Source organism: Dermacentor albipictus, chromosome 3, assembly GCF_038994185.2.
Source record: "Dermacentor albipictus isolate Rhodes 1998 colony chromosome 3, USDA_Dalb.pri_finalv2, whole genome shotgun sequence".
In the NCBI taxonomy this organism is placed as follows: domain Eukaryota; kingdom Metazoa; phylum Arthropoda; class Arachnida; order Ixodida; family Ixodidae; genus Dermacentor; species Dermacentor albipictus.
Window position 1 is genome coordinate 4,518,816 of NC_091823.1, and position 27,161 is coordinate 4,545,976.

Consider the following 27,161-nt stretch of genomic DNA (forward strand, 5'->3'; position numbering starts at 1 on the left):
TTTGGGTTTTATAAACATGTTTATGCCCTTGCGTGGTTTGAAAGATGAAACAGCAGCTCTATTAAATTCTTCACTAACATACATCTGTAAGGAAAAATCACGCCACTTATATCCACCACTTAGCATCACGGATACTCAAATGTGAGCAGACATCCGAACATTACATCATTCTGTGCAAACTGGGGCACCACTGCTATGCCCACTCCATTCAGTGCCACACACTCCTATTACATATAGGAGTACACTCGCTTGCTATGCCAAGCCAAACAGAAGCATTTTAGCTTGGAACAATGACATTTGGCGATGTAAGTCTGCGCTTCAGGTGGGCCTTGAGGATACGGGCAAATGGTTCCCGATCAAGGAGATGGTAGGCAAGGCCACCCAGCATGTCGATGGTTGGGTGCAGACTAGTATGGCCAGCACAAAACAGGGCGATGCTGAACTCGAGACCCATGCCATAGTCGCACTCATCATTGGCAATGTGGACCCAAGTGACAAGCTCCTGCAGTTTGTCCTTGTGAGCTCCTCCCTCGGTGTCATCTGAGAACTTGGCCAACAATTTCTTCATTTCAGCTGTAAAGTGAAGAGAAAAAGAAAAAAAAGAAAGAAAGAAAAAGAAAGAAAAAAAAAGAAAGAAAAAGAAACATGGCACAACTTGACAGACTGGTCAGCCATTCTCAGGCAGTGAGCCAAGCAATAAGAAACGTAGAAAAGCAAGATTCTCTGCAGTGCGTAACGGCAGATAAAATAGCATCTTGGCTGGTGTAGAAGTTGGCATAGTGCCCTACAGCTGGCCATCTCGTTCTTGCACGTTCTCATACAGTGTATTTGTGTTAGTTGCTGTGATTAGTTTTACTTGGCATAATTCAGTATGAATGGACCATCTCCTATTGTAATTTCATGAGGTCTGTACTAAATATCTCGCATTATTGACCATGATTCAAGAACTTTACATCCTAGTCGTTTGTGGCTGGCCTGCATCAGGCTGTCCCTTCTGCTCCATGTGAAGAGCATTTTTCATTGACAGTGTTATCCTACATAATAATTTTTTATGACCCAACTAGGATCACCTTGTCCTCTACAGATTTGTTACCTTGACTTCTTCAACATTAATTGTTTTGTTTGTGATGACGTCAAATGTTCAAATCAGCAACATTGTGCATGGTACAGCATAATTGTGTTGATATGTCCCTGTTCAATTTTCTTGGCTTTCGCACTCTGCAGCACCAGCTATTTTTACTTTCCATAAGGTAATGTGTATTCCTTCCAAAATTGAGGTCATGAAGGGGCCAATGTGGCATCATCTGTGGGCTGCGCCTACATTAACTGCCGCATATCGCTATGAAAACATTAACCTCACAAAAATCGGCGGTGCAGCACAGGAAGACCCCTGCCCTGTTGAGATTGCAGCTGGTTGCTGCCCTAAAAGCAGCTTATCATATTGAGAACTGAAAGGAGGTGGAATGCCCTACGTTTAAAAATGGCTGCGAGTCCTCGAAAAGAGATTATCATCAAAGATTCAACTTGAGCACCAGATGGAAATCACAGGATACATTTACTGTGGTTCATAGCTACAACCACTCCAAAAACGAGCCTTCACCAGACAGCGATAACAAGCTTTACAGAACAGGCTTTCAACAGCTTGTTCGCTTCCTATTCAACTTCAAATATGGTTATTCTGTGAGAATAGCTTCTGGTCTCATCAGTAGTGCTGCCACAAGCATTACCAAATGTTACGTTTTCCCAGATCATATGTCCTTTTTCTATGATCCTCTAAGAAATGTATTGAGAGTGTTTTACTGCAATTTATTTTTTAGAACTAGAAGCCACTTTCATCATTACATTGAAACCAGCACCTACAAAACATACTTTATGGTCATATTCTGTAGCTGTATTTCACGGCCATGACTATGTCAAATGGGCTGACCTTTTATTTGCTGCTCACTTCGCATGCCCAATAAGTGCACTTTCATTTGCCTGCAACACGCCAAGAAAAGCATGTTGGGCAGCACTGATAGCAATGCCTCGACGGAGTGATTTCGTGTACCTTGTACACAGGACGTGACGTCAAGAACTAATGCTATCATCATTCGTCAAAAATGTAATGTGTGATCTATGTTCACAAGATACTGCCAGTACTGCAAGAAAAGCTAATGCATTACATTTTACAACCATATTAAGGAACGCTCGGCCAAGGTGTTGCAACTATGCGAATGATGCATCACATGTCATGCGCATAAGCACACCAACAGCCTTATTACGAAGCTGTTGTAACTGTAAAAGTGACGCAATGGCCACTGATATATGACCACGTGCCGCCCCTTTGCAGAAGCCATGGTGACACCGTCAACAGGCTGAGCAGGCTCGGCAACCGTAGCCCACCAGCTTTGCTAATGTCCTGCTGCTATTGGTGCCACCACATGACAGCATGGGAGAGTGAATGTGGCATCTAGAGCCGTGAAAATTTGAGTGGGGGATAACTCTAATTTCGCTTGTATCTTGAATTTTCTCTGACCAATAACTTGGGTTGGTGTGGGTCAATTTTCATACCTTTTGCTCTGCGTCCTATGACATCGTAAGAATAGATCTAAAGCAAATATGGCGACGTGAAAAACATGTTGCAGGGCCCCTTTAAAGCGCAACTCTGGCACTTTTTTAACCATATTACGATATTGTCATTTTAATATGGCATTGACAGTCGTGTCGCCAGTAGGCTGGTTCAATTTGCTTGGAAACTCGTCAATAGTGTTAAATAGCCAAGAAACGAGGTACTGAAATGGGTAGCTGCTTCGTGTGGCGTCTACGACGAGTCGATGACATCAGATGCTACACTACCGTAATGTAAACATGCACCACACGTGCGGCTAATGCGAAAAAAGTGAAGCTGACTATTCCCAGCTCTTTAGAACTATATCTTATTTTGTTATAGCGCAAGCTTGACAAGGACAACAGAAGGCAAATGTGACACACACAGCGCTACTTTCAACAACAGATTTATTGTTCATTCTCATCGCTATATATGTCAGATGTGCCTTCTGTTGTCCTTGTCAAGCTTGCGCAATAACAAAATAAGATATGCCGTACCAACAAGCCCCTATTGCTATCCTCATCGACTTTAGAAGTAGACAGCGGTGATTTCAGCAACAATATGAGCATTGAAGGATCACCGTTCGCTTTTGACCCACCTTCGCGTGAGGCAGCTGACGTGTCACAAACAACACAGTGTGCTGCAGCATGACGAAGACAAGCACCGGTTATCATGTCTGTCAAAACAATGGTTGTCGGCTGTTGTCTAAAAAAAGGAACCAGCTTCGTTATTTCTGGGCAAAGTGGTGGTGTAGCCACCACTTTGTAATGCCACCGCTTTGTATACAGTCGAACTCATTTATAACAATATTCAAGTGCCACAAAAATTCCGTTGTTCTAACCGATAATTGTTATAACCGGGTTGCAGGAAAAAAATCAAAATCGGGAGATGGCAGAGCTGGTGTGAGAAAACTATAAATGGCAGGGAGGCGAGTGCATCTCCCCACCACCTTCCTCCATCCAGTTTTTGATTATGTTCACTTGTTTAACTGCTTCCTGGGCGCTCCGATTGCATGAAACAAGCTGCTGCTGTCAGTGTTAAATCATGGCACTACTATAACAACTGCAAGGAGGGGTCACAGGCTGCGAGTGATATGCAAGCTCCGCCAAGACATCGCTTTGGTGGCCCCAAAAGGTGCCTCTTAAAAAATGCGGGAAGTTTGTCACAGCAGCATCTCAGCTTGAGAAATCTAGAAGAAATGCTGAGGTGAGATCACCACAAGCATCTCGCCACATATTTCTCACTGGCTTGCTGGGTAAAACCCCATGTCCGTCAGCCTTGCATGCTTTACTCAAAGCTTGCCGACATCCTTTTCCAAGGCATCCAGGTGTTCCACGGAAGGTTGCTCACGAAAACAAAGCCCCGGAGGGAAGGAGTGAATCATCTGCAAGGCCTCCTGTGAGGACAATATTGAGGCAGCGTGCCCTACCCCGTCATCGCTGCTGTCATCGCAGTCACTATCTGTTGCAAGCATGCTTGCACCGATTGCCTCATCAGTTAGAAGCACTTAGTTTCTAAATCTATAGCCATGCGCTTTCTTTTCATCACCAATGCCGTGCATTGCCAATAATAAGCGGGCAGATCAGCCATTTTCCGTTTCGGAGGCGAGTCAAACGAGGCTGAGAAACCACATGGCCAAGAATGATTTCGACACAACAAACAAAGACAAATGCAAACAATTAAAGCTGTTTGCAGAACTGCACTGAATGCGGATCCAGTGAGCAAAATCTGGGAGCAGCGCAGTTGACATGGTCCATTCGTGTTTCAGAGGCTGGCACGGCATAGAGTTATGGGTGCAGCCCATTCGTGTTCGGAGGGGTGGAAAGGCGATGGGACAGAGGTGCACAGAGAATGGAAAATTAATGCACGGCAGCTGTTGGAGCAGCAGGCCATCATGTAGCAGCTTCAATTTCTCGTGTTCTATTTTCTTTTCAAGGATTCTGCATTTCACTACCTTTCGGTACAGACACCTAGCACTCAGACTTCATCATTACAACCGATAATGTGGCGTCGGGGCATTGTAGTAAGTGGGCTCTTTCACCATGGAAAACATACAAAAGTTGACAGTGCAGCAGCTTTTCATTGTTGTAACTGATACTGTATTGTTACAACCGGTATCGTTATAAGTGGGTTCGATTGTATCTTGATATAGCAAGAAATGTTCACTAGTTGATCTGATCTCTGAAGCAAAGCTTTCAATGAATATCGATATTCAACTATTATTTCACTATTCACACATCCCTACTAAAAACAACATTAGGATGGATATCAGTAACTGGAAAATGCAGATGTGTTGTCTGGTTCATACACTGAAACAAGAGGGCAATGTAAAAGCTGCCACTCATTAGTTGAAAGTGTGCAGGCGAACGCAACCCCAATACACTAGAGTCGTAATGTTCCCCAAGAGACGGCAGTGACAATTATGCTTTGGCGACCAACAGTAGAAGTAGTATGTTCAAAAGTCAGAAACAAGCTGCCTGTGGCATTTTCATTAAGGCATCACCTCTGGTGAAAAGCAATATATCGAACAAATGGTTCAGTAACAGTCACGTTGCCTTGTGCACAAGCTCACTAAGGAGCCTACAGTACGAAATTACTTTTCCTTTATAATAATTGTTCAATTTCGTATGTGTTTCTAGCATTGATATCCTTATGCACTGTAGTGTGCAACTATACGTTGTTTGCAACTTTCCCTTTAGCAGGTAAATTTTAATTGTTGCAGCAAACAATAGAAGCTAAGTATTATCTCGGCAACTGCTACGTATATGCAAAATATAATTTGATATTCAAAATAAACACAAAACACTGAATGAGCATATGCAGATTTATCAAATTTGATGAAGAAATAACAAAGTTATCTCCACAACCCATGTGCCCTTTAACTCTTTACAGAGAAAACTTGTGCCCAGAAAAACAACAATAGCGGCAAACATAGTTGTCGCTCATCAAAATCTGACTTACAGGTTAAGCACGGCAGTTATTTATACACGACTCATCGTACATTCCAGTGTAATCAGATGCTCACGTATGTTCAACATGCAACACCACCATTCGTGTCACATGCACAATCTAATTAGTTAAGTATCTCTTCGCAAGTAGCATAGGCGTCTGTGCCTTGCTAGTCCAAAGGAAAGGCATACTTGAAAAGATTGTAACAAGCCCACACATAAAACACTGTACTCTTCAGAGTACGAGTACTCTTCACGTCACCTTTTCTAACTTCTTTATTCTCCTCCCCCCCTGTCCCCTCTCTGCGTATTAAGCTTTGTCTTTTTCATCAACTGCCTGAGTGTGCTTCAAAAGTTGTAGCTTAAGTTAGCTGGTCATTAACGAGAGCAAAAGCCAATTATTCTACAACAGAAAGAGTAGCTTGCCATCAATTGGACCTTACCTATACAGCAAGCCCTTCAATATCTTAATTAAGTGACCAACATGCCTTGTGTTGGCTGGCAAACTTGACAGACCTTTTAGGCCACATCACGCAATGGAGCCTCAGACTGAAAGAATACAGCATCACTGTGATTTGCAAGACCAAACAAAAACACTCCGACACTAACTGCCTGGGCATGGGACAGGCTGTCCCGTACTCCTACTGACCTGCCATCGCAATGTAGGCATGTCTTGAACCAACAAATAACTTTGTAACAGTGGCTCGACAGTAAAAAATGGTCCCGAAAAAGTAGACAAGCAATGTACATGTGTGTCAATATTAAACACAGACACTGGGAAAGGGGCACCTGAAGTGGAAGAAACTCGACAAGACCACAGCAGCCCCATGGAGAAGTGGGACATAGCCACTTGAAGAGTAAAGGCCCATTCACACTTGCGAGTCGCAGAGTTCGTGCGACCGTTCTGGTCGAAAAGCAACAGTCGCAAATGGACACATTGGTCGAAAAACGACGGTCGCAGGCCAGTTGCAAGCTGCTCGAATTTCCAGCCTGGCGATTGTGAGTCGCAAACTGCTAAACCAATCAGCAAGGCCCCGGAAGCAGCATACAATACTTTGTGCATCCGGTTGTCATTGCCAGCAGCAAACACGAAACGACAATGTTCTCAAGAGTTCTCGTTTCGAACGAGACGGCGACCTGAGGTCACCCTTGCAAGTGTTAAACTCAGTGTTGCCGAGCTACTGCCTTGTCACAGGCAACTGATAGTCACATGCCCTTTGCGACTTGCAAGTGTGAATGGGCCTTAAGAGTGACGGAACACTTACTGTCTGACAGAGGCATCTTGCGGTAGCCAACACTAGTTTTGCTGTCATAAGGAACCACAAGACCAGCACCATGGAAAGCAGAACTTTGTGGCTTAGGCCGCTTTTTGGAAGCCTCTTGCAGCAAGTGGCCCTTTCCCTCAGCAAACTCCACTAGTGCCCCATTGAGCTTGCGCAGCTTCGTCTTTTCCTGCGAGTTGTCACATTTCTTCAGGGCCTTGGAAATCTCCTTGCTGGAAAAGAAAGTGTGCAATGGAGAACCGTACTGTGACAATAATGAAGTTGATAAATACTTGCATCACGATTCTATCACAAATTTTTTTGATAGTGCGAAAAGACAAGACACAACGACAAATAAGGCCATGGTGGTTATCAATAGAATGTCTGTCAAATAGAATTAAATGCTTTTTTTGCCTCTGAAGCTCAGGAAATTGCAAAGTGCTTAAAGGCAATCTTCCGGTTGCTTAGAAAATACTGCTTTCCAGTTTTCTTCCAGGAAACAGGAGGCTTTTGCCATCTTTATAGCAGGTGGTTTCCATGGTTTATCGTCAGCTCGTTAAAGGAATACTGAAAAAAATATATTTAAAAAATGAGGGAAGCATCGAAATTCAACTGAGATGATATTACTGTTCCGATACACACTGTTTATTTCATTTATTTTTTCACTGATTTTTGGACGACTGTGAGCGTGCGGCTGCATGCCGGTTCATGCGGAGCTGCGCAGCGACTGCAATGACATCATCGGTGCCGGCTTGCAGCAGCAGCAACAGAAGTGGGCAGCCAGCGCTTGCCTGACGTCCGACTCACAATGTTTCATGAGCTCGCAACCATGCAAGGTGCGGGTGAAAGCGACTGCACAAGTAGCACGCTTACATAAAAGTGCGACGCAAAGCTGCTTTGTAGTCAGTTTCTAACGATGGAGTAGTCCAAGTGTACAATTCGAATAATGAATTAAGCCGCTGTTGCAAACGCAGTTGAAGCTGGAAATAAAAGAAGGTGTTGCAGTTGTTTCAAAATTATTTGTGCTGAAGTTGTGCTGATTGTGCTGATTTGCACGTTGTGTCGACAATATTCACATGCCGATACAGGCAGTCGACCCTTGCACAATATTGAGTGTATACATAGAATGGCCGTGGCATCCGTTCAGCGTCTGCACCGGTCCACTTTTCACTTGCACCAGCACTGTGGTGCACCCCTGCGGACACTACACGAAGCTTGGGCACAAGCTCCGTTTTATGAGCAACTGCACTGTTGAGACATCGGTCTCTGCCGTCCATGCTGGTGATGAGACGCGAGTGATGGCTGGCATGACGGTATCCGGCACAGACATCACAGAAATGTCGCTAGTTCATGGCACGGCCGCTAGGAGCCTTTTGCAAAAAAAGCATAAAATCAATTATTTTCTGCTACTTTCTGCCTGAAAATAAGGTTGTGTCAAACAATTTCATCACCCAAGCTTTCATTTGGGCTGAAAAATCTTGGTGGCAAAAGTTTTGTTCAGTATCCCTTTAAAGGGCCCTTCACCAGGTCTGGCCATATTCAGCTGACAAGTGCAGAGCATACAATACACGCTAATGATCGTGTTTGCAAAGAATTACATCGCTGCGCAACGCGGAAAGGTCTGAAATTTCAATCCGAACTCCGTTTTCCCTTTCCCTTGCGGCAACCACGCTCCAAGCCGGACGGTGACGTACTCGTGTCCCTGCGCCTACGTACTCGCGTCCGCAGTGTGAAGTCACTCGTGGTGACACATGACTTCGAGAATTATTCAAGGCAACACCTGTTATTTGTGTGATCTGTTGCTTGAATTTATGAATAGAAGTTTAGAGAAATAATAAAACATACAAACGGAATGTCTGCATGTTTTTTCTTTTACTTCGCACCGAAGTGAGAGAGATGTACTTCCGCTTCGTCTGCTTGTTCCCACGGTGGTGCAGTCTCTGCGATTCCCACGGTGGTGCATGCTCTGTGATCCGCTTGTTCTGCCTCAGTATTCGTCTACCACTGAATTATACCGCTAGTCATGTGTCCTTATACAACGCGTGCAAAATCGTGTGCTGCGCGAAACGAGACAATCACAACAGTTTGTGCGCAACGGCATCAGCAGAAGTGCACGGCACCGAAAAAAAAGAAAGAAAGGAGAAAAAAAATGAAGGTGGGGCGTAATATCCTGTGTCAGCTTCCAGTTTCGGTTTCGAATTGTTTACGTCAGGGTACCACTCAGTGCCAAGCGCTGTAAGTTACCTGCTGCGTTTCCCCTCGCTGGAATAAAGGATTTTTTGTCTGGTCCCCGACTTGAGCAGTCCGGCTCTTCTTTGCAGCACTGCGCGCCCCGGCCCTTCAGGCCTCCTGCCGTAGGTCCTCTGTCCGGCTGCCCCGCCAAAGCCACTACAATCTGGCGACGAGGTAAACAGTTTACTCTACTTCCTACATGCCCTTGCCGTTCTACTTCTGCTGCTCTCCTGCTTCCGGCATGCAAGACGCCGCATCTACATCTCCTTCTCCATCAACCGCAACTCCCCTGCCTTTGCTCTAAGTGCCCAGCCTGGCGTTCGTACCCCCATGCCGCCTTTCCTGGTGCTACCCGGTATTCATGCGGTACCGTGGCTCACATGGAAACATTACTTTTGCACATTTCTCAAGGCAACCGAATGTGAGGCACTACAAGACGAGAGGAAGAAGGCTATTTTACTCAGCAACTTAGGCTTCGAGGGGCAGCGTCTCTACTATGACCTCGCATCGCAAACGGACCTGACATCTACTACGTATGAAGACATTTTTCGCATCTTTGACCAGCATTACGAAGAAAGCACCAATCCCCTGGTGCACCGCATTACCAATGGGAAGCAACTACCCAGGGAAACCTTTCAGGACTTCGTCACCACGCTACAAAGCGCCTGCTTGTGCGTTCAGCACTTGGCACGACGAGTCCCTTCGCGACCAAATCCTGCAAGGTGTTGCATCAGCAAGAATATGAGAAAGGTTACTCTACGAAGGATCGTCCCTCATGCTCAAGAAAGCCCAGGAAATCGGACGAAGCATACAGCAAGTTCACAAAGAACTTCAAGTCTTCAAAAGCTCCTCTGTTCAGCATGTCTCGACGCAACGTCAAGATGGCGTCGACAGCCATCACCTTCCTCGCCCGGGCGTGCAAGATGGCGGTTCCCACCACCCTTCTTCTTCGACCCAGCAGTTTCAAGACGGCGCTCGACGGCATGGCAGAAAGTCGCGACCTGGGGAGGCCGAACTCCGCGAAGCCAGTTGAGACATTGCAGTCCATTGCTACCGATGTTGTTCACCTCAACACATCGCATCCGATCCAGGCTGTCCAGCCATGTACGTTTCCTGCTGTGCGTGAAGAAAAGTGGGACGTTATGCTTCAGTTTGCCGTTCGAGGAATTGAACGCATCGACAGTTCCCTGCTCAAACCCAGCTTGTTTCTGCTACATGCCAACAAGTGTCAAGTGCTCCAGCTGACCCAAGCGTTCAGCTTCCGTCTCTTCTGCACAATACTCCATCAGAGTTCGCCCATCTGTTCTCAGGACAATCGGGACTTGTAAAGGGCTTCATCCACGATGTGCGTCTTCGAGCTTCAGTGCAGCCAGTCTCACCTAAACTGCGTCCTCCACCGCACTGCAAGTCTCCGCCGAACTGCAACGGCTGGAATCAGCTGATATCATCGAACGAGTCACTGTGTCCGAGTGGGTTTCTCCGCACGTCGTCATTCGGAAGAAAGAAAATTCCATTCGACTTTGCATCGATCTTAGAGAACACAACAAGGCTATCATCATTGATGCCTTTCCACTACCGAGGGCTGACTAACTGTTGCATTGACTCACTGGTGCTACAATCTCCAGGAAGTTGGACTTGCAGTCCACTTATCATCCGGTTTTATTGGCCGAGAAAAGCCGTGAGCTTACTACTTTCATCACTCATGATGGTCTCTTTCGCTTCAAGCGTGTGTTGCAGATTGGCATCTGCACCTTCCGCTGTTCAGCAGATAATGTCATCAGTTCTAAAAGACTGTCCAGGTACCTTGTGCTGCCTAAGTGACGTTTTGATTTGGGGCTGCATACAAGCTGAGCATGATAAAATTCTGCAAACAGTGCTTTCCAGAATCTCAGCAACTGGCATGGAGCTAAATGCAAAGTGTGTATACAGTGTCCCAGAGCTCACTTTTCTTGGACATAGGTTCAGTGCAAATGGCATTTCGCCACTGGCAAACAAAGTGAAATCAATTGTTGATGCACTGCAGCCAACTGACAAGAAGTCTCTGCATTCATTTCTTGGTCTCACACGATACTACTCTTAACTGATCCCGCAGTACGCTGAATTGGTAGAACCGCTTAGGAAAGTGCTAAAGCAAGAACAACCGTTTGTCTGGGATCAGGATACTGAATACAGCTACCAGGCTATTAAGGAAGTTGTTGCACGCGAATTCAGCTTTTTCGCCAAAAATGATAAGACTTACGTGGACCGTTGTCGTGCAGCAAAATTCCCTCACTTTCGTCTAGGATATCTTGACCGAGTACGTAACTCGAGAACGTCCAGTCCTAAATACTTTCAAGCTTGAAAATGGCAAACATTGGAATGCATCCAAACTTGTGAAATGCCCTGCACAACAGGAATTTCTTGAAACCTCAACTGAAAGGAGTCACTCCAGTGACTACCCATCCCTTGATGATAGTTTCCCACCTTTCCTTCCAGTTACTACTGGTATAGGGGATACCTTACGTTTCTTGTAGCGTAAACGTGCAGTACGCACATCATCACTACGGTACTGATCGTCATGCGAATTTGTTTTTCAGGCCAAAAAGTTTTGAACTTCATTTAGGTTTTTAGCATTCTCACGGAGGACTATCCCAACTTCTTGGAGTGTAAAGTGCTTTATACGCACAATCTTCAATTCACAACAACCACAGAGCTGTCTTGAGTCAGGCTCAGGGTGAATGAGCCACCCATTAGTGCTGTCCCAGGGGGCACACAGATGTTTGCACTGTCTACTTTTTGTACTCTGTGAACTCTTTATTATGTGTGATCTGTGTGTGCAAGTGTGCATCTCGTCATCTTCCCAAGACGGATACTGAAATTCTTCAGAAATGTAGTGCAATCACGTTCGTTTTCAATCTTCATGTTGTGCATTTCTTTTAAAATGGGGAAGCCAAAGGTGTCCGCTTAGAAAAAAAAAATCTGTGATAGGTACATGTACCTGAATTTTCTATTTTATAAAGATGTCATCACGAAACAAGCATGTTACACTGCTAACATGCGTTCTTCTTTAACTCATGACTTGCTTTGTTGTGCAGAGAGCAAGTGGCGCATGTTTCTCTCAAGGGAGAGGTGATGTAATATCCTGTGTCGGCTTCCAGTTTTAGTTTTGAATTGTTTACATCAGGGCGCCACTCAGCACCAAACGCTGTAAGTTGCCTGCTGTGTTTTCCCTCGCTGGAATTTAAAAAATTCTTTGTCTGGTCTCCGACTTGAGCAGTCCGGCTCTTCGTTCAGCGCTGCACGCCCCAGCCGTTTAGGCCTCATGCCATAGGTCCTCTGTCCGGTCGCCCCATCAAAGCCACTACAAGTAGCCCATGACATAAGCGTCACGCGATCCTCAAGGTCCGGTATGGGAGAACGTAAAGAAGGAATTTCACTTGCGGAGGCTAGATGGGGTAAATGGATGAGAATGTCTTGCTTGGCAGCATGGTACACTGCATTACACTGCATTTTTCGCAGCTACGATTTCTGCAAATGCGAACTTTGCATTCCATTTCACATGCACTGGGCGTGGCAGCTGTGATTTTCACATTTGCAAGCATTTAGCGGAGGAATGAATTGTTCTTGGAGTCGGTTCGCTTTGCTAAGAACAAAGTAAAGCAACTTAGAAACTGTTTTCATAAAACTTTTTTGTTTGAGTGCATTACTTTATCACAACAAAAATCGTGACATGACAACAAAAATCACAAGTAGGAAGGCCACAGTGACGTGTCTATGATCCACTTTGCGATTGGTTCCCCGTCCTTGCCGCATGTGCGTTTTCACAGAGAAGTTCAGCACTCCAAATATAAAAAGATCGCACACACGAAGGGTCCGACGGCCCATTTGCTGCAACTGTGAATTCAAGAGTGCGAAAATGCTGAAAAATTTGCACCACGTGAGACGGGCATGAGGAAGTACAGTAGCAGGAGCAAACGAATTGACCTTTGTGCGGCCTCTTGCTTCAACGCGAGCTAAGCAACGAGAACACAGCACAGTGCGCCTAGATGTGTAGACACTGTCTCCTTCGTAGATCGCTTTCAAGATAGCAGCCGCATGGCAGCCCCATACGCAGCAGCCGCCGGAGTAGAACACCTCTCCGGTTTGTGCCAGTCCTGCACGCAAGTTTTGGGAACTCCGAACGCCCGCGATGCAGCCCCATTTACATCTGCCTCCACACACGTGATCACCTTTAATTGCGGCATCGTGATGAACTTGGCGTGTCTTCGCAGTTGGCACTTGTATGCCGATAGAGCAAACGCAGAAAATGGAAAAACGAACAGTAGACTAACCTAAGCACACACACTATACCACATGGAGGAAGCTACTGCAGCTAGGCTTGAAGCGCATACAATGCCGATGCCGATATGGTAATGCAGATTTAGGGTTGTACTCGATTCTAATGCACACACAATTTTTTGACCCATTTTATTGGAAAGAAAAGTGCACATTAGGTTCCAGTCAACACGGTACTGTTTGGGGACAAGATGAGCCCCACAGGGTGCGAGCTATTCTTACAGTGCGATGGTCACTCATCGCACTATGAATTTTGGTTGATCGCAGTAGTATCAACAGTGCTATCGGTAGCAAAACTATCAATATTCCTTTTTAAAGGGCTGTGTGAATACTCGAACATCATCTAATCAAATCGAATAGTGAAAGCTCTAACATTTCCATTCACGAATCGAATACCTACTACAGTTAAACCTCGTTAAATCGTAGTTGGCAAAAGCTCAGAAAAAGTATGTACTAAACGGTAGTACTGCTTAACCAAAATAGCATGAGATTGCCCACTTACCTGTCAAAAATGGAAATCAGAGAGAGTGCGATGAAAGGAAAAAAAAACGTGCAGTATTTATTCACTTCGCGCGACAAAACTGTTATTTTCATTTCATGCCGCAGCAGCCTAACAGCGACAACCGCGGCCTCAACCTTACTGGAGCTGCGAGCCGGCTTTTCAGCCAGCCCCCTCTTCTCGGCAAGCACTCACATGGCAGATTCCTCATTCGCGTTGCACATTCTCTATGCATGGGTGCGGTAGCGCTGCAGATGTTGTGGGGCGCCTTTTTCATTGTGGGGTGCTCTTCTCGTCACGACGATTGCATTCATGAGGCTGACATAACGCGCAGCTTCTGCCACTGTCGGGCCTGAATCACCTGTGCTGTTGCTTTCTGTATCATCTTCATCACTGTCACTAGGCGACACTTCGGCAACAACAGAGGTAACAATGGGAAAAAGCAGACCCTTGTATCCTACATCTCTTCACGGTCACCATCAAAACAATGCAACGCAAATGGAAATAACGGCAACAAATGCTACGTGTATTTCAGAAAGTGCAAAGATTGCAAAGTAACCCATATGCGTAATTTCGAGAACGATCATGGATTGACCAATGAGCCAACCGTACGAATATATTAGGGGCAAGCATTCCACAACGGCTTGTGACCCATTATCAAAATGGCCAGAGACAAATTTTTATCACGGCCACACTCTCTATGCCAGTAGGCCTAGTCGGCACTGCTTCATCGGGCGTTAGCGACTAAAGTTAGTTTGGTGCCAAATCAACGCAGATCTATTCGCAGCAGCCGAGCGACACTCAGAAAGTGAACAAACTGCCTCACAAATGAATGTGAGTGTATGGGATGGCAATAAGTCGTTCCCGGCCACCATCTTTGTGATGCACCTTAGTGTGGCCTCTCGTTCCAAACACCGTTCGTAGACGCACATGAGTCCATTTCTGTAGCTTTGAGCAACTCGTCACAAGGCTAGCTTGGCATTTACTTGGAAGGTGCGAAAGTGTAACAAAACTACGCGCTGATTGCCCGGCAGCATACATTTGAGTGGACGGCAGATGTAGGGGAGGGCGAGGAACATCGCACAAATTTGCTGCAAGCCTCCCGATTTTATAATCTTTGACAGGTGGGAAGCACGCCGACCCTGACATTGGAAAGACGCCTGCCCATAGTGCACACGCCGACTACAGTCGGCCTGCACAACATTAATGATGGCTATATGCGGAGTGGTATTTGTGTCACGTTATGCACTGTCCGCACTTTTGTCTGTTGCGCAGATTGGTCCTACGATAGCCCATTGCCATAAAGATGGGAAAGCCCTTCTGTATTTTGTAGGAAAACGGGAAAGAAAAACTTTTTATGCATAAAGGATTGATATAAAACATTGGCCTACTATTAAACTAAGAACCTCATTGGTATTTAATACAACATAACATCATTAATTACCCGCCATGGTGGCGTAGCAGCTAAGGCGTTGTGCTGCTAAGCCTGAGGGAGCAGTACCATATCCTGGCCACGGCGGCCACATTTCAATGGATGTGAAATGCAAGAACAGCTGTGTACCGTGCAGTGGATGCAGGTTAAAGAACCCCAGGTGGTCAAAATTAATCCAGAGTTCGCCATGGGGCATGCCTCATAATCACATCTTGGTTTTGGCACGTAAAACCCGAGAATTTATTATAACGTGATTAATTATTTATTTTAAGAAGGAAAAATATTCTGTTCGACAGATATATTATTAATAAAAAAGAAAACGTTTTCCAGACCTCTACATGCTACAAGTGAATTGAAATCAGTGCTGGTATACTAATTTGGAGTTCCCTTTAGTAAGAGTAGACGATACTGCATATCTTGATTTCTATGTACCGAAGTCACTGATTGCTTGCTAAATTCTTATTATGTAATGCTAAGAGACTCCCAAGAATGTGCAGCAGCGTGTTTTTTTTTGCTCCAAAATTGTAAGCAGTAAATTTTCTGAAAAATTTTCTGATAATCGATTCGATAGTTTTTTTTCTTGATTCGATTGATATTCGATTCGAAATCTACTATTTGTACACCCCTACATTTTTATGGCAATAATATTTTCAGAGGACTATCGGTCCTATTGACAGTCAATTTACTAACAGTTTTGCATCACTGTTGCCTTCCTCCTCCTGCTTTTTCCCACTGTTGCCTCTGTTGTTGCCAAATGTCTTTGATGGCTTAAATGATATCATTGGTCCTCAGTTCTGAGCAGATAATCATGTTGCCATCAATTATGACATTTTTGTCAGCCGTAACACTTCCCTGCTGTGTTGCAACAAGTGGTGTATGAGTTGGAGGACTGGAACACACACTGTCATCAGCAGGTTTTTCAGGTGCATCACCAGCACTGATCGCAGCTCAGTGGCAGCTACAAAGTTTAGTGGTTTTGCAGCTGCGTGCATTCTTTGCAAAGAAATAATTCAGCCATTGGGGATGCTTAACTTTTTTTGTTGTACAAGAGAATTTGTTGCAACGGTCTTCGCTGTAGAGGCTTTCACAATACTTATGAAAGGTGATAATTTGGGTGGGAAGTACGGAATCCTTCGTTAAAGAGGTAATTGTGTTGTACAGGTGTTCCTTCTAGCAGTGCTCGACTATGTTTCACAAGATAAAAAACACATATACGAATTTGTTTTACTTCGTGTAGCTTCCAGCAATATGTCAAAGTATATACTGTGAAACTTCCCCCTTACCTGAGTACAGCGAACAGGTTTCCTGCTACCTTTACAAATTTGCAGTCTTCTGATGCAACATTTGACACCAAGAATACAGGCATCTCCTTTGGGTCATCCCTAAAAAGATTCCAGACTCATTAGCCATCTGTTCTCTGTGATAAATGTACTGTCCTCTCCAGCTAACGAAAAGCCAAAATAAATATTTGTCCAAAAATACACAAGCATGGACAATGCACAGAATTTTCAATAGAAACCAAACGAAAAAAAAATAAAATTGTGTAGAAACCATCAACAATGATTGTCAATGTAAACGAATGGCCTGAACAAACAAATGGGAGTGAGAGAGAGCTAATTAGCATTTTTCTTGCAGAGTTCAACCACCAACCAAGAAACGTCCAAAAGAGCCAAAGAAAGCTATCTGCTTTAAAAAATATTGATGTAAAGAACTAACAAGTTAAAAATTGCATATAAATAGTCCCAGTTTTAGAACTGAAATAAAGTGACCACAAAAATCAAGATTAGTAGGCGATATTTTTTTCAGCCTCTTAAAAAAAATGACAGCGGCCAAACTGTAAATATAGGCACATGCCATGTAAACAGCAACCACTGAAGGAACACAGCTACGAGTTGGGACAGTGGCATTAAGGAGCTTTATGCAACTGAATTATTTATGGAGCTTAATGAAGATTATGTGCTCATGGTTATATTGCGCTTAGTTTTACACTGACAATATTAAGTGAAGGACAGGACGTGGACGTACATAGCGCAAACTACCAACTGTTTAATACTGTTAAAGAACGCGCTTATATACGAGGAGATAGGGCGCGGAGGGGGGGGGGGGATATAAAGAGATATGACAAGGTGACGACATGTGATCATAGTTCGGGCCAGGCATACATGGTTCACTTGCACCCATTCGCCCTGGCAAACTCGACCTCAGCTTCGATAAGCGCGATGGACAGAGTGCTTACGCACATCTCTTTTTATTTAGCTATCGCAAGCGCCTTCCATATTTCTCAATCCGTTTTTGTTTTTGATGTGCCAGTGACTGTGGTGCTTTCTAGTAGCGGAGAGCATTTGCATTGTGCAGCCAAGTTGCTAGGTGCTGTCAGAAGCTGGCACGTGTATTTGTGCTTTTTCTTTAGGCTCACAGGCTCCCACATATGCTGGTGCTACAAAACTAGAGGAGAAAAACAAATCGTGAGGTATGACTCTTGCCATTCTAAAATCATAAAAAGAGGCATCGCCAAGGCTTGCATCAGTCAAGCAGTTGAAAAATCATGCCGCCATGCTGTGAGGCAGAGCATCGATTTGCAAGTAAGCCGCTTAAGAAACAGTGGGTACCCGAACAGTATGGTGGTGCAAATCTGAAAACTTGTTGCCGGAAATCAGAACCAACAGGAAAAGGCAAAAAACACAAGAAAAAGAAAAATTGAAAAAATGAGTGGTGTTGCCTTACATCCATGGCTTTTCACATAGGATAAAAAAGACAGCCCAACGCCATGATGTTCAAGTACTGTTCTCCGCTCCGCAAAAACTAAAGGGCATGTGCAAGAGGGTGAACGCAGGATTCAAAGAGGGAAATCCTAGTGCTACGGTCTGTCAGACTAAGCACATGAAAAAGTACGTAAAATGTGCTACTTCAGTGGTTTACCAAATCCCACTAGATTGCGGGAAAGTATACATTGGGCAAACTGGACGATGTCTAAATGATAGGTTACGGGAGCACAAATACACATGCCAGCTTCTGACAGCACCTATAAACTTGGCTGCACATTGCAAACAATGCAAATGCTCTCCGCTACTAGAAAGCACCACAGTCATTTGCACATCAAATACAAAAACGGAACGAGAAATATGGGAGGCGCTTGCGATAGCTAAAGAAAAGGAGATGTGCGTAAGCACTCCGTCCATCGCGCTTATCGAAGCTGAGGTCGAGTTTGCCAGGGCGAACGGGTGCAAGTGAACGATGTATGCCTGGCCCGAACTATGATCACATGTCGTCACCTTGTCATATCTTTTTATATCCCCATGCCTTTGTGTCCTGCTCCAGAATACGCTTCATTCCCAAACCGCCCTCAACGACAGGTTCGTACTATTTGCAGCGATGCGTGTACGGATATTGATAGCAGTCGCTAGTCGTATTTTCCAAGTCACTGCTTTGTAGTGGATCGAATTGAAAGTGGTTGGCCACATCTAATACACCGGTGACTACCACCTGCGCGAAATCATTGCTGCTGAACCACGATGATAGTGAAGACATCGCAGAGCACGTGCAAGTGTATCAGACGAACTAGCAACATGAACCTCGTGCTCTGGCGAGCGCATCAGCGGTGCGCTAGCACGCTGTGTTTACAAAGTTCTACTGTCTCCTCTTGTTACTCTCTGAAAACGAAACTTGGACTGGTCACTGCAAACAAGACTCCAAATAATTACCTGTCAGGCTCTGAAGCAATTACTGCCGTGACTACTGGGTCATTAGCTACTTATAGTTGAATTTTGCTGCAAGGAAATTGACAGGGCCCGCGAAAAATTTTGTCGTGGAAATTCACTGTCGTGATATAATCAAATACATAGGCGCCACATGACTCGGTTTTGCAAAAAGCAACCTTTAATTCCAAAAATCGGTCAGCTTAGCTTGTTTACGCTTCTCGCCAAGCGATGGCACAACATGACTCGCATGCCACCAGCAGAACCATTGCCTCATCGTCGTCCTGGGACCCGATGCAACGCCTGATTGTATCAAATGTGTCCATGACCCCTGATGATGTCGGTGGTCCGGGCTCCCGTTGCGCGGCTGTTTCATCTTCATCTGACGACACACAGTCTTCCCGGGCACTCTTCAGGATTTTTTGGTCTGTCAATTCTTCGCATACCACCATGCACGAGTCAGCTTGGATGTACTCGTTGAAACGTAGATCAGCGGGCACATCTCCACTTTCCAGCAGGGCTGCCCACGCAGCTGCAACTTCATCAGATGGCAACCCGTCTCCATTGCTACCTTCGTTCTCAGAGTCGCAAGTTTCGGCAGCCTGCGCAGTGAACCCAGCCTGGTGGAAGCAGTTGCAGATTATGGCGCTTCTCGTTGTGCACCACGAAGCGGCAATAATTTGGAGCATTATAAAGCGGTCCACTTTTGTTTCGCGGCCCTTTAAATACGGCGCTCACGGTAGGCCTGCTTGACGCTCTGGATGACCCCTTGGGCTAGGGGTTGAATGATAGAGGAACAGTTCGGCGGGAAAAACTTTAACTGCACAAGTTCCAGCTTGGCATCCTCTATGATGTGGGCGGAACAATTGTCTAAAAGTAGACAAAGCTTTCAGCCTTGCCTGCCCACGCCCCGGTCGAAGGCTTCGACCCATTCACCGAAAATAGCCCGGGTCATCCACGCCCGTGTGTTATCTCCATACTTCACGGGAAGGCTCCAATTTCCTTTGAAGCAGCGTTGTTAGGCACTTTTTCCCAATGACGAACAGCTGCTTGTCCAGACCGTCCATATTACCACACAGGAGCACGGTTATTCTCGTCTTACTGTGCTTGCCTCCGTGGCAGCGCAGCCCCTTAAAATCCAGGGTCCTGGTGGGCAGCATCTCGTAGAAGAACCTGGGGTCTCATGGGCATTATAAATATCCGAGAGTGCGTAGTCTTTCAAGATGCCTGCGAGGCCGGCTGACACCCACGAAGTGGTGCTGTCACTATCTGCCGAAACAGCTTCACCGCACAAAACTTTGCCGATGATGCTGTGGCATGACAATAATCTGTTCAGTTAACCTACGCTGGCCTTTAAGTAATCTATTCCTAGCATACAGGCATAAATCAGGGCTTTTTGCAGCACAATATCACTGCTAAGGGTGATTTTCTTGGCCCGCGTCTCCGCGAACAAGGTGTAAACTGCCTTGTCTAAGGCCTCGTGCACCGGCTGAGTCACTTACTTGTGCTTCGCTGACATCCCTGAAGCTAGCCGGAATTACAAAATCTTTCACAATGACTGATTTTTTCTTTCCAGCTTCAGCGTGGGTTATATCTCAAGCCTTCTCTTCTAGCAACAAAAACTTGCATTTATTTGTCAGCTGCGACATGATTCAGCTGACAATCCAACAGGTTCGAGAGACAATGACCAAATGGCGTGCAATCGTTCGTTGTCAAGCGTGCATCGCCCGAACGCCTCGTCGCACCCTACCGCGATTTGACCTTGCAACTGCTACTTCATATAGTAATTGGTATTGCACACCTGAGTCATTTTCACGAAACCTTGTGGAAAATGAATAATTAGAAATACTATAAAAATAGAATTATTGCGTGAATGTTATTTATACACACTATTTTCCTCATCAATATGACCCAAAACATTTCCTCGGAGCTCGAATGCTCCTCCTGAAACCGCATTGAATCGCCGTCACCAACACAGCATGGCGGCTTTCTGTTTTGTTTACATTTCATCATGACCTGAGCAGCTCCACCTTGTGCGTTTTTTTTTGTTTTTTTTTAATGCTATCCAGGTCAATGGTTTGTCAAAGCATGAAAAAACAGTTTTAGGGGTTTCAATGAGCTACAGTTCAAATAATTTTGCTCAAGCGGCAAAGAGGCAAGACCTCGACGTCCCATCGTGGGAGGCCTAGGCCCAGCCAACTGAACTGCTGGTGCTCATTGAAGTTCACTCTCTTCCTCTCATCTGCTTCGTAAAAACTTCGTTGAAGTGAAAATGTGTCTGTGAAGCAGTTCGTTTTGAAGGGAATTTCGATGCATTATGTTCTATGGGACACTGACTGAGAATGAAAAAAATCTTCGCCGTGCTGAAAACTTTGTTGAAGTGGACTTCATTGTGCCAGGATCTGACTGTACTATTACAGCACAAAAAACAACACTGAAAATGTTTGTGTCAGTACTCCTTTAATAAGAGTAGACTGTACTGTATGCCATGATTTCGATGTACTTATATTACTGATAGCTTCCTAGATTCTTGTTATGCAATGCTAAGGTGACTTCCCAGCATGTGCAGCACCATATTTTCTTGGCCAAAATTTGTAAGCATTAGGTTGTGCAAAAAATTTTCTGATATTCAATTTGAAATCTACTATTTGGTATTCACACACCCCTAATCTTAAGAGCATAATCACTTTCGAGGTATGTGCCTACAAGATCTGCTGAAAAACGCATTGGCATTACAGTTAACCCCAGAATTTAATTCAGTGCTCGCTATCTGAAAAATGGTGGTAGACTTACCATTTCTACTAAGCAAATATGACTTCACTACTGCTTGGCCTCAATATGGCAATTGCAAAATGTGCCCTAAAGTGAATAAATTAAAAGTTATTTAGTGAATCTTTTAAGTCAGCTACTCTTATCATTTTCCATGCAAATAATGTCTGCCTGTTTGATAAATGCAGCTGAAAGGTTGGAACAGCGCTGTACAGGTGATATTTTATAAACGTGTTCGAACTAAAAAGAAAACAAACAGCTGGTATATTCACAAAGCAAAAGGCATTAACACATTGAGAAGGGATAGATATAGGAAGCTTACTAGCAAGTATAGCAAAACACTAAGCACATTACAGAATGAAATAATGCATAAGGTAAAGCAAAGAAGTGGAGCGAATTCGCTGAGCTATAGGAACAAAAATCCGGCTGTATGTAGCTATTGGAATATCAGGAATAATAAAGGAGACATTTTATCAAACTATCTCCAGAGGACTTGTCAAAGTTGTGTGCCCCAGGACACATCATTACCAAAAATACAGGGCCAGGCCAAAGGAACATGCTTCAGAAAAAAGCAGTGGAATGACAGGAAATAAACAGGGCGATGAGCAAAACGAGAACAAGGTGAAAGCGGGAGCCAACATTTTGACAAGTGGACTTGTCTTTTTCAAGTCCACTTGTCGAAACATTGGCTCCTGCTTTCACCTTGCTCTCGTTTTGCTCATCATCTTGAATTTCCATCTGCCGCTTTCCCAGGAAATAAACAGGTAAGAGAAGCACTTGTCCTATCTTCTCACATCTAATTTGAACTCACTTCTGAAAGTGTTTCCTAGCAAGCGTCTGAAAAGTCCACTGCTGCAGTCGAAGATAGTCATGCAGTGCAACTGTCGCTCAGATGCCAAGGCCACATCATATATGTCGTATCATCTCGCTGTCTCTTCTAGCGTACTCGGAACATGCATTCTTCTTTTGACAGACGTTTTGAGGACCCTCATTAACTGCATGTCATCAAATGCTTACTCCTAGTGGCTTACAATGAACATCGCGACAGCAGTTTAAAGCTACCAGACATTACAAGTTCACATTGTGACTGTTCTGCTGATTTGCTTTTGCATTTTATTCAGTGTGTCTCTTAGTAATTTTTTTTTGTTCTCATACGAATCTACAGGCCGAGTTTTATAAGAAACTGTAACCATGCGTTTGTTTCTATTCTTATTTTCCGTAACTCCTCCCCCCCCTTATGTAATACCCCGGCAGGGGTCCTTAAGAGATAATACATGATGATGAAACCCCAATATTCAAATATTACCACATGCTTTCCAGATGGGTCACACTATACAGCTGTACACAGACAATGCTTAAAAAAAAAAAAGCTTTCACTGTTTAATGTCCATAAAAAGACATCAGGCCATTAATGATTTGTCTAATCAGATACTTAAGTAACACACACCAATGATATTTGGTGTGTGCCAATATGTGTGTGAGAAACAACATATTTTACCTGCCTTCTTTACAACTTTAATGAAAAAAATGCCTCACCTAAAATAGCCAATGTGGTACATTGTCTCATCATCTCCACTTAGGACAGTTTGCATTTCAGGAGGGTCATAAAAGTAGCGCCAATGACAAAGGAAGTCATCGGATGTCCTAACGTTCTTGTTTGTTAGTATTCCAGCCAGGACATCAAAGGGGCCAACAAGCTTCAAACCAAGCAGGTCATAGAGTGCATCTGAAAGAAACAAAAGCATAACATGCTGAAGAGCAATGCAAAATATTTCTTGCATATTGCTTCAAGGTTCTCCAAAATTATATTTTGTTTTATGCCTAGGAGAATCATTTACGCATAGAGCATATGTCACATGAAAAACTTTTGCACAAAAATTTTATGAGAGCACACTGTATGAAAGAGTCACAAGTGGTTAAAAATTACCCTCCAAAGCCACAGCATTGCTACTCAGATCGTGTTCAGCATAGCCATAAGCTACATCCCGCCATACTGTGGGTTCCAAAAAAAATCACACGGACAAAAACAGAAGGTACGGATGACATGAGCTGCGCAAACACTCAACTGGTTGTGTGTGTGTTCTTTTTTGAAGGAATGGTAATTAATACACGAAAACAACATGTTCAAGTCCCACAACATCCCGCTTTGTTCCTTGAGCACAATAGAAAGAGGTGATGCGCGAGTGCAGTCTGCTTTCGATCCATATGAACAAATGTGTTTCTGCAACTCTTTCTTGTTACTGTGGCATCAGTGCTTTCACATTTAAGTTTATGTGGGGTGCCTGCATTTTCTACGGCATGTATTACTTGCTGCACACACCAGTAGCATTAAGAGATAAGCAATGTTAAACGAGCATCCTTGAGGCATAAGTAAGAGCACATCACTGGCAAGCTAAGGCACATCAGAAGGTGCATGCAGCAAAGGCGTCCATCATGCCATGAAACATTGATCTTTTCTCAAATGGCCACAGACCAGCAGCCATCCCCAGTGTTTGCAACATTTTTCCTCGCCCCATCCCTTTCCTCCATGCCACCCAAGAGGCTTTCCACTCGGCCCAGCTCTTTGGAATAAACTGATCTGCTTTTTTCCTTGCACATGCCCACTAATGCTGCATATAGACAGCAGCCACAATAAAATGTCCATGCTTTCAGCAAGAAATGAGCCACTGCTTTGAAGAATTATATATATTAATTGGTTTTGTGCCATTTCTTTGGGCAAATAAATTGCCATGTATATATATACTGTTAATATTTGTGCAATGCAATGCTGAAAACATTTTACGTGACACCAAACGAGAAACCAATAGGGTTGCTCTCATTAAGTGGCAGCAGTCATCCGTTCTACATTAAATGTGTAGACAAAAGAAAACACTGGGAGGCATTGCTTTGATTACTAGAGGTGTTGTCCTTAAAATGAATTTATAAGCTACAGGGTATAAGCAGGAAATTCAGTCGGCACATAGCACTCCCAACTATCTCGTCTGTAATATGTAATGTAATGTAAATGTAATGTAATGTAAAGTCCATAAACGGTCTTTTAATGCAAATGAGCTGCAACGCGGCCGATGCAAGATATAAGCTGCACTAAAAGTAACTTTTTTTATGAAGAAATCTAGAAATGGGTGCTCCCTTTTTGTTGCTCGCGCTGTTCAAGTTCACAAAGCACCATGACAAGGAAACTGTTTGCTGAGAAATCGTCATCTCGCTTTGTACTTATTTCCTATCTCGTTCACTAAAAAGGTAGGAATGGTATGTGAATGAGACTTTTTGGCTGCAGTGCCGACTGGTAGAGCAATCAAATCGTCAAGCAATATGACGAGAGTAGAAATAACTGCGCCAGAAGTGCAGTGTATGCAGCAACTTTAATTCCAGAATCTTCGATATTGAACGAATATGCTTCCCAGCATTTTGTCACTATTGCTACAAAACATGCAATCTGATCAAGTACGCAGGAGTGTTTTAAACATGTCGCACCTGAAGGGCGTTCCTTTTTCAGAGAAGTGCAGAATTCCCAGAAATCATAGAAGTCTTCAGGCATTTCAACTAAAAATTTTTGTCGGATAGACTCCCGGACGTCATCAGGCGAGTCGGGGAGATCGCTAGGCTCCTTTGCATCCACTTTTGTTTCAGAGGTAGACACGTCAGGCTTCTTGGCGGTTGGTTTAAGTTTTTTCGGTGATGACACACGTGCCACGTCCAGATCTCTGTCAACCTTAGCTGCGTTGTAATAATATGATAAGAGGAAACAAAAGCGATACTGATTACAAAGAGCGATATTATAAAGGTAACGTAAGGAAGTCTACGACACCGCATATAGTCCTTACGTGCGCCTCCAGAAACACTGGCGTCACACTCCAATTCCTGAGGAAAAAATAAATCGCAAGAAAATGACGTGGCTACAACACAAATGTTTGTAAACACCATACCTTAGACTCTGGGTGGCTAAATCTGTTTAAATGGTCGGAACTTCTTCGATAACATTTGGACCCGTATTTGCATGGCAGCCTATCATCTTTTGCAGGCCGCTTTCGACCCTGGGGCATTTTGTGACACGGTCACTGGCAAAGCTTGTGTGCAAACTGCAAACGCCTAATTCAGGCGGGCAATCACCGACACATGCATAACGCCATGGAAAAAATGCGCGCTAAACTGGCTAAACTTCTGCACTGGCTTCCGGATCAGCTTTGCATGGCCTTCGTTCGGATGTGTTTGTGCAGGTCGACGGCAACTACCGCTACTACGTTGACGGCAACGCCGGACGTTTCGCGCCTTTCATTCCAAATGCCAATTCCTGAAACTTTATTACGTTCAACAAAATAAACATTTTATACGATCACATTGTTCAACTACAAAGTATGAGCCGACTTGTATGTTGATACAATATGAGCGCATCGCTACATTGCTATGGTGTACTGGGGCTCTATTCTGGACACGCATGGCGGCTGCACGGCCGCCATTATCCGCCATGTTTACTCTCTGATTGGCTGTCGAGAAGTCACGTGTTTTGAAATTTGTGCCGGGAAGCGGAAGTATTGCAAAATGCAATTTTGCGTTTTCATCAAGATGACGAAACGTGACGTGGAGCTGCAAATGTTATGGACTAATACATTTTTTTGGTCCTTGGCAGATATATTGTGATGTTAGCGCTTCAAAAAGAATGTGAGCGGTAGCGTGCAGAAGCCAGTGCAATGCATCTGCAATTGCGCGAATATGTGGTGGCGATTCAAGATATGCGCCATGCCAGCTTGCTGATTGGCTGAAGGAATATCTCATGAGGAGCGTCACAGGAAGGGCTGTTTCGTAAACGTCATTTTGACGATGCGTGACGTTGCGCAGGGCCGCCATTGCTGAGATTTTCCGCCATAATTTTTGCTGCGACGAGCCATGCGAATTATGCTAATGGGCAGCCATATGCAATGGCAGCCGAGAGGAATGCGTATCGCCACATTTTCCCCGTCGTTTGGCGCCACGAAAATCTTTTGTTCATAACGCGTGCTCATAGTATTTGCATCGCTCTCGGGTGGTGTTGGCATTTGTGTTTTGGGCCATCGTTTTTTAAATGAACGCGTAAATACGAAATAATATTGGTTGAATACAGCAAACTTTCAGCAATGTTGTCCACTTTTCACTGCTGCATTTGTATTGTAATCGAGATTAATGCCTTTTCGCACAATCAAAAGTTATGACAACGGCCTTTTTCTAACTTACAAAAAGAAATGTACGCAAGGCGGCGCCTTGAAGTTTCCTCCCGCGGTGCGAGTAACCAGCGAAATGAACAAGAGATGGCAGCGCCGGCGCTTGCGTCGCTCTAGTGGATATCTCTGGCGCGCGCAACGCTATCGGTGATATTCGGCCGTTTCTAAGCCAGCCGAGTCGGGCTGAGTCACTTGCGTTTCACGAAATAGCGATAACGTGGCCTAGAA

The 27,161-nt window shown here is 44.5% G+C and overlaps 1 protein-coding gene across 1 annotated transcript; it reads right to left on the reverse strand.

The window, feature by feature from the left end:
* On the reverse strand, positions 1–25,953 carry Hpf1 (Histone PARylation factor 1). Its single transcript, XM_070534991.1, has 7 exons — positions 25,665–25,953; positions 25,563–25,599; positions 25,213–25,455; positions 23,275–23,464; positions 16,558–16,656; positions 6,801–7,030; positions 1–573 (listed from the first exon to the last, which is right to left on the reverse strand). The coding sequence occupies exons 1-7, from the start codon at positions 25,779–25,781 to the stop codon at positions 278–280; spliced, it is 1,212 nt and encodes a 403-aa protein (XP_070391092.1). The 5' UTR covers positions 25,782–25,953; the 3' UTR covers positions 1–277.
* Between the last annotated feature and the right edge of the window lie 1,208 nt (positions 25,954–27,161).